General features: G+C 41.0%; 1 protein-coding gene across 1 annotated transcript in view; it reads left to right on the top strand.

Annotated features, from left to right (window-relative positions):
- Positions 1-8,707, top strand: part of ARSF (arylsulfatase F) — a 32,579-nt gene that overhangs the window by 18,710 nt on the left and 5,162 nt on the right. The window contains exons 7-8 of the mRNA XM_006877239.1: positions 5,038-5,172; positions 5,966-6,128. Of these exons, the coding sequence (XP_006877301.1) occupies positions 5,038-5,172; positions 5,966-6,128 (298 nt within the window). The remainder of the gene's footprint in view (positions 1-5,037; positions 5,173-5,965; positions 6,129-8,707) is intronic.

Here is an 8,707-nt window from a genome sequence, read left to right as displayed (position 1 = left end):
ATTGGCAAAGTGGCAGCATCGATGGACTCAAGCATGGCAGCAGTAGTGAGGTTGGCCCAGGATCGGGCAGTGTTTCATTCTGCTGTGCATAGGGTCGCTATGAGTAGGTACTGACTTGATGGCACCTAACAACAACAACCCCTTGATTTTTTTAGTTTTTTAGTTTTTTAGTTCCATAGCATTGTAACCTGACAAGATGCTTTGTAATGTTTTGATGTTTTAAAATTTATTGAAGTTTGCTTTCTTGTCTAACATATGGTCAATTCTGGAGAATGTTCCATGCACACTAGAGAAGAATGTGATGTTGTTGGGTTAGTGCTCTGAATAAATCTATGAGGTCAAGTTGGTTGATTGTGTTATCTCTGTTGAATTTCTATCTAATTGTTCTGTCTTTCATTGAAAGGGTTTTATTAAAATCTCCTAGTATTGTGGAGTCCTCTATTTCTTCAGGTTTTTTTTTTGTGTGTGTGTGTGTATTTTGAGGTCATTTTATTGGGAGCATGGATATTTATTATGGTTTTGTCCTCTTATTCAGTTGACCTTTAATCATGATATAATGTTCTACTTGGTATTTTTCAGAGGTTAATATTGCCACTCATGCTAATTTTTGTAACTTTCTTGAAATATTTTTCCCCACTTTCTGATTATTTTGTCTTCGTGTGTCAGGTGTGTCTCTTGTAGACCGCATATTGAAGGATCCTGTTTTCTTATCCATTCTTCCACACTCTGTCTCTTGACTTTTGCATTTGATTCATTTACATTCAGTGACATTACTGATTGGTATGAATTGATTGCTGTCATTTTGCTGTGTGTTTACTTGTGGTACTGTTGTTTTCTTTGTACCCCATGATTTTCTGTGCTGAGTTCATTTTGTTTGTAGGTTTTCTTTTAATTTTCGCTAGTGCTATTGTTTTAATGCTTGCTAAATGTGGTGTTGTAGGATAAGCACAGGACCGAAAGGTTGGTTTGAACTTCAAAGTCGGAAGTTCAAATTCACCAGCCACTCCTTGGGAAACCTATACAGGGTTACTATGAGTTTGGAACCAACCTGATGGCACTAAACAACAAAAACAAACAGACATTTCTGATTTTTTTTCTTCTTTATTTTGATGTGAAGGTGTATTAAGCACTCGGCCTCAAGACCTGTTTGAACCACAAAGTCGGTGGTTCAAACTCACCACTTGCTCCTCAGGGTCGCTATGAATTGGAACTGACTCAACAGCACTTAACAACAACCAGAAAGTTAAACTGGTCTGTTTCATCTTGAAATTTAGTTGACTTTCTCATCTTTTGTGAGTTCTGTACCTACATGATTGCCCTCTTTTGCTTTGTCTTCATTATGAATTGATATTTCTGGTTCCCTATTTTCAGTCTTGTGGGTTTGGTTTACTTAAATACTTTTATATCTGAATTGAGCTTGGGGTGGTGTTCTCATGCTTGTTAATATCAACTTATTGTCTGCTACTATTGGCTCTTAGTTCAAAGAACACCCATTAATAGTTTCTCTAAAGTTGTTCTAGCTGCTGTGAATTCCTTTAATTTCTGTTTATCTGTAAATGTTTTTGTTTTGCTGTTATATTTGAGGGACAACTTTGCAGCGCATATCATTTTTGGTTGACAAATTTTTTTTCTTTTGGAGTTTTTTACATGTCATTCCATTGTCTTCTTGCTTGCCTGGTTTCTGCTAAGAATTCAGGTTTGGTCTTAGTAGACCGCCTTTATAGGTAAGTTTTCATCTTTTTCCTGAGCTGCCCTCAGAATTCTTTTCTTATGTTTGGTTGGTTTTGGTAAATTTGTTTATGATATGTCTTGGTGATCTTCTATTGGGGTCTACCTTGTTTGGGGTTCTTTTGGCTTCTGGAATGTGTATCTTGAAAGATAAATCTTTTTATCTTTCAAGAAGTTTTCTTCCTATGGATCGTGGACAATTTTCTCTGTTGATTGTATTGTCTTTTCCTGTTGTGGAATTCCAATCACCCATAAATATTCCTTGCCGGGGACCCGCCTCAACATAGGTGTTTGGTTCACGAGGTGGGGATATCTGGCGGCGGTAGAAATATAGAAAGACACACAAGGACACAATGAGAGAAACAAAGAGACACCCCAAAACCAGAGTGGATGCATTACTGGCCTCCGGCAGATCCGGCGTGGTGAACATCTGAGCTATAAGGGTGGTAAAATCCTGGGTACCCACCCCTTACTAGCTGGTCAGCAACACATGCCTAGTCAGCCGTGTAGCATGCTCTCCAAGCTGTAATGCACACCCGGTTTGGCCTGTGCCTCCATTTTATTTAGGGGAGGTACTTTACACAAAGCTGGGCGGGACTAAGACAAGGTGCAGCTAACATACGTAATTTTCCAGACGTTCAGGCAGCTTTACATCGTACTTCGCAGGTTCGAATCTCACGGACCGCAACTTGGTTTCTCAAGCTTAATTAACATACCTTTTAGCACCTAGCCTCAAATGGGGGAAGGAAAAGGAGGATTGGGAGGAGTCCCATTGTGTCGGTTGCCCAGCCCAGGTTCTTCAGGAAGCGAGAAGCCTGGGTGAACAGGGCTGCACCTGGAAACACTTTAGGGAGGGCAGTCCTATTGACCTTAGAACAAAGAACCGGGAAGTAGTCAATTTACTTTGACTGAATTCTTTGAGGGAAGAACTTTGCCTTTTTGGAATTTTACAGTCTCGGCTTTTAGGAAAATATTACATTTATCTGTGGATATCAGGGCTTCATGTATGCAATTAATAATAAACATAACTGAATACTGAGATGAAAAACCGTTTGCTATGTCTGCTAGGTGGCTAGAGTCTGTTCCTCAGAGCCTGTGGCCTGTACGGTCTGCAACACTTGGGCCCACAGGGCCTCGAACTCCTGACCAGGTCTGGACGGTCTGCAACAATTCCTTAGCATGGCAACCCACATAAACACTAGGCTTTTTTTAGATTTTTCCTTATTTTCTCTGATTGTTCTTCTGGTTTACAAGTATTGAGAGATTGATCTTTGAGCTCACTAATTCCAGCTTCCATTGATTCAAATAAACTGCTTTGCCCTTTCGATGTCCTGTACATTTTTTAATCCTAGAATTAAATTTCTTTTTGCAGGTTTTGTGTTGCTTCAACATTTTCATTTATTTTGCCTGTTTGTTCTTATAGTGTTTTCCTGATTTCATCTAATTTTTTGTTTTCTTCTGTATTTTCCTTGATCTTTGTTTCAGTCAGTACCTACATATCACGCTTCTGAATACTCTTATTCCTCTGAAACATTTACTGTCTCTACTTCATAGACATGTGCTTGAGGCACTGTCTTTGTTTCTTCTTATGAGCTGAAATTGTCTGGTGTCTGTGAGATACTGTGGTGGTGTTTTGTGCATTTATTTAACTAATGATTGTATGTGGTGTGTTCTAAGGTTTTCTTAGGCTATTAGAGACTACAACTGTGTGTCTACTTCTTGGTTTACCATTTCCATAGCTCAGTTTAGGGTGGGTTTGGCTGCTTATCCAGTGATTCAGGAGCTGGTATTGCCCCCTGCCCATTGAGTGGTGCTCAGAGGCAACAGTCGTGTCTTGGCTGTGAGGGGCACAATTCTGTCTCCTTTTGGTTGGGACAAAAAGAGAAAAAACACACACACACACAGAGAAGAAAATTAAACAAAGCAAATAAGCAAGCAGTACTGCAGAAAGAAAATAATAAAGGAGAAAATATATATTAAAATGCACATAGCAAAACACCAGGCAACAGCTAGAAAAAATAATTTAATATCTAAGAAGGAAAAAGAGGGACAGTGTGTGGCGCTGTGGGTTAATGCACCAGACTGCAAAGTCGTTTGAACTGCAAGGTCGGTGGTTCAAGCTCACCAGCTGCTCCTCAGAAACCCTGTACAGGGTTGCTATGGGTCGGAATTGACTTGACAACATTTAACAACAACAACAAAAAATATATAATTGTAGGAGAGACAAGTAAGAAGAGAAGTAAACCCCACCATCCCACAAAAACACTAGGAAAACCAGGGAGAGGTGTGGTGAAAGAGACACTAGACCGTAGTAAAGAAAGACCAAGAGAAAGAAACAGAAAAATGAAGAAGTGGGAAAAGAGAAACAGAAGAAAGGAAGAAAAAAAATGAAAGCAGAGGTAGAAGAGACACAAACAAAGGGAAGACAGAGAAGGAGGAGGAGAAGAAAATACAGAGAAAGAAAAACAGTGAAGGGGAAACAAGAAGAATAACAAAAATAACAGTGTTGGCGCTGGACCCAGAAAAAGATAACTCAGGTGGGGGTGGGGGACTCAAGTCTAGCCGCCAAGGTAATACCACCGTCTTCTACCTCTGTGAGGTGGGATCCAGAGATGGGAGCTGCCCCGGGTGTGGATGAGGGTGGAGGCTGTCCATATCTCCTGACAACAGGGGAAGGTGAGACACAAGAAGGAAGCACATTTTCCTGTTGAGAGTCCCAGGCATGAATCACACTTGGATACATTGGTCTATGAAGCTGCCAGGAAAAGCTCAAAATGGCCATGCAGTGTCCCTCTGGGAAAACCTTCATCAGTCTGTCTCCCTGCTTTGTCAAACCTGCCCAGCCTCACCTCCAACTTTTCCTCAGGGTTCCAGAATGATCATCTCTGAGAGTTTTGTTTGTTTCTCCTCCATCTTTGTTGCAGGGGGTCTGAGTAGCACATTTCCCTAGTCCGCCATCTGATTCTTCCCTGTTCCCATACAATTTTTGAAGCCCTTCGTATTACTTTGATAAAATTGAAATTAGAATAGAAGCTTACTATTCACTACAATAAAAGCACCCATGCTGACAAGGGTGAAGCACTCAGCTGCTCACCAAAAGGCCAACTGGTGGTTTGAGTCCTCCAGCTGGTCATTGCAAAGAAGTCATGGAGGTCTGCTCCCATGAAGGTTAGAGCCTAGAAAAACTGTATGGGGTAGCGACACTCTGTAATGTATGTGCTGCTGTGAGTCAGGATTGACTTGATAGCATCTAAAAACAACAACGAATTCAATACTATACATTAAAATGGGACATTAAACTAATTTTAGGTCACATCCTGGATGCCATTGAGGCCAATGGTTTGCATAACAAAACCATTGTCTACTTCGCCTCAGACCACGGAGGACACTTGGAAGCCAGAAAAGGACATGTTCAGTATGGAGGATGGAATGGAATCTTCAAAGGTAAGAATTGTTGGAATATCTCAAAAAATTTGGTATAGTTTCATAATTATGAGTCTTGTTACATGATGCAAGTGAAGAAAAATCTTTGGATAGTAATTTTCTTCAGGGACCTTCTGTCTGCAAAGATATAAATTATTGTTTACCCTAGCTTGGCACCTTGTCTAGCCAAGTAATATATAGAGATGGGTGGATTGGTAGATAGATTGATAAACTGACATATAGATTTAGATCGATATATAGATAGATAGAGATAGATAGATAAAATACATAAAGATAGATAGACATATATATATACAGATAGATGAAATATGGATGGAGGGAGAGACAGGTGGATGGGCAGATGGATATATGGGAAGACTGCTAATATAAAATATAATAAATAAGTATATAGAGAGATGATCATCGACAGATTCAAAGATGGATGGATGGATGGATGGAAGGAGGGAAGAATGGACAGACAGTTGAGATAGAAATGCTCATGATAAATAGTAAGATAGATTCATAGATGGATAAATGGATGGGTGGACAGATAAATAGGTGACAAACATAGGGGCACCGTGAGTGGGATCTACTTATGAAAAATCATCCACTGAGAACCCTGTGGAACACAGTTCTACTCTGACACACATGGGGCACCATGAGTGGGATCTACTTATGAAAAATCATCCACTGAGAACCCTGTGGGGCACAGTTCTACTGTGACACCCAGAGTTGCTGTGAGTGAGATCTGACTCCTTGCCATTGGATTGTGTTTGGTGTTTTGTTGACTAACCTCCCTTTCTTTGTCATGTAGGTGGTAAAGGAATGTCAGGGTGGGAAGGTGGAATTCGTGTTCCAGGAATCTTCAGATGGCCAGGGGTGTTAGAAGCTGGAAAGTTGATCAATGAGCCCACAAGTCTAATGGACATCTTACCCACCCTGGCTTCACTGGTTGGTGCACCTCTGCCTCAGGACAGGTATGGAGTGTGAGGGTCCTCCCACCTTGTCATTCCTCTTTAAGACATTTCAGAATCACCTGAGTCCAGGCACATGAAGAGTGTGACCTCCATAGCTAAACATTCTCTCACCTCTTCACACTTCTTTAAGATAGTTCACGTTTAACAGAGTCCAGATATGAAAGGACTGTAACCTATGCCTATAAACATTCTCCCACCTCTTCGTATGTTGCTAAGATACTTTACAATCAAGAGACAATGTAGAATATGAGAGACACCTTTATATAGCTGAGCATTCCCCACCTCTTCACATGGGGGTACCATGTCTAAGACCTTTCAGAATCAACAGAGTTCAAGTATATGAGGAACATAACCCCTATGTTGTTGTTAAGTGCCGTCAAGTTGGTTCCCACCCATGGCAACCCTTTATAGGGTTTCTGAGGAGCGGCTGTTGAGCTTGAAGCGAATTACTTGCTTTTGAAACCGACTTTTCTGTCGAGTACATTAACTCATACCCAGTTTTACACCAGGACTGTGGTTACTTCTGATAATATGTCCAAAATATGAGAGACAAAGTCTGGTCATCCTGGCTTCCAAGGAGCACTCTAGTTGTACTTGTTCCAACACAGATTTGTTTGTTTTTTTTGGCAGTCCATGGTACTTTTAATATTCTTTTACAACAATAATTCAAAAGCATTAATTCTAATACAGTCTTCCTTATTCACTATCCAAATGTCACATGCATATGAGGTTATTGAAAATACCATGGCTTGGGTCAGGTGCACCTTAGTCCTCAAACTGACACCTTTGTTCTTCAACACTTTAAAGAAGTTTTGTGCAGTAATTATCAATACATCTTGTTTGTATGTTGGATGAATTTCAGACAGAAGAAGTTGGTAAAATTCTTCAATGTCTTCATCACTGGTTTTAGTGGTTGGTGTGCAAATTTGAATAATAGTTGCATTAGCTGGTGTTCCTTGTAGGTGTTTGGATATGATCGTATCACAGACAACATCCAAGATAGATCTTGAAATGTACTTTTTGATGATGGATGTGACTGTGTTCTTCCTCAATTTGTCATTCGCAGCATAATAAACCATGTGATTGTCAGATTCTGAAAGAACAATACCATTCCACTTCAGCTCACTGTTGCCTAAAATATTGATGTTTATGTGTTCCATTTCATTTTAACAACTTTGAGTTTTGCTAGATTCATAATTTGCACATTCCATGTTCCAATTATTAGTGGATTTTTACAGCCATGTCTTCTCATTTTGAGCTGTGCCCCACCAGCAAAGAAATGTCCTGAAGACTTTTACTGCATTTACGTTCACGTGGTTAACTCTACTCTGAGGAGGCAGCTTTTCCCTACTCATAGTTTGAATGCCTTTCAACCTGAGGAGGTCGTGTTCTGGCACTGTATCTGACAATATTCTGGTTCTTTTCATCATGCTAGAATATTCAGTATTCTGGTGCTATCTGACACTGTTTCACTGCTATTCATAAGGTTTTTGACGGCTAAACGTTCAGAAGTAGTCCATCTCTCTCTTTCTTAGTCTGTCTCAGTCTGTAAGCTCAGCTGAAATCTGTCCACTGTGCGTGACCCTGATGGCATTCAAAATACCAGTGTCATAGCTTCCAGAATCACAGCAACACAAGCCAGCACAGTGGGACAGACTGACAGATGAGCGGTGGGTCAGTGTAGGGATCCATCTATTGTTAGAATAAGGAGCTCTGGTAGCGTAGTGGTGACGGATTGGGCTGTGAACCACAAGGTCAGAAGTTGGAAATTACCAGCTGTTCTGCAGGAGAAAGATGAGGCTTTCTGCTCCCGTAAAGATTTACAGCCTTGGAAACCCTGTACAGGGTCGCTGTTAGTTGGAACCGACTCCATGGCACATAACCACCACCACTGTTAGAATGAAAGGTAATTCCCAGGACTGCATTTCATTCCAACCTTGAAGGATGTCTCAGGGTCACAGTGTTGATGGGTCCATAAGTCTCCATCAGACCAAGACATTGGGTCTTTTTAAAAAAATGTTTTATTGTGAATTATGTGATGGGTTACATGGCAGAACATTAGTTTTACATTCATCCTATTATAAATTGTTGCATTGTCATGGTTATGATCCCCTCCATGCATCATCAACCAACCAAAGGGTATACCCTGCGAGCCTGCCCCCCAGTCGTCAGCACACAGCCCCTCTCCCTCTCTGGATCTAAAGTCTCCAGCTGCTCCATCTCTCCACATCATCATCTCTGTCTCCATCTCAGGCATCACTGCTTCTCTGGGTAGGGTCCCGCACTCCGCTCTTCTCCCGTGTTGGTCCCAGGGACCTCTGCTCCTAGACTGCAAAGTCAATCACTCCCCTCCTTGCTACAAAATGTCTACCTTTACATTTCCGACCCTCACAATGACTCCTGATAACAATTATTCACTATTGTATCACAAGAGAGCTATCTATCCACATTTCATTTCATCAGCCCCAGCTAGACAGGTTGTATACTACTCAGTGGATATTCTACCTTCCTCCGTACTCTCTGGATCTAGGTTCTCTCTTGAAAACTTGTAAGCCAGTCACTTCTTGCCTTTGTAGCTC

Source organism: Chrysochloris asiatica, unplaced genomic scaffold (genome assembly GCF_000296735.1).
Source record: "Chrysochloris asiatica unplaced genomic scaffold, ChrAsi1.0 scaffold00446, whole genome shotgun sequence".
Taxonomy (NCBI): Eukaryota; Metazoa; Chordata; class Mammalia; order Afrosoricida; family Chrysochloridae; genus Chrysochloris; species Chrysochloris asiatica.
Note: the sequence above shows the minus strand (reverse complement) of the source record. Positions and strands in the feature narration are given on the sequence as shown.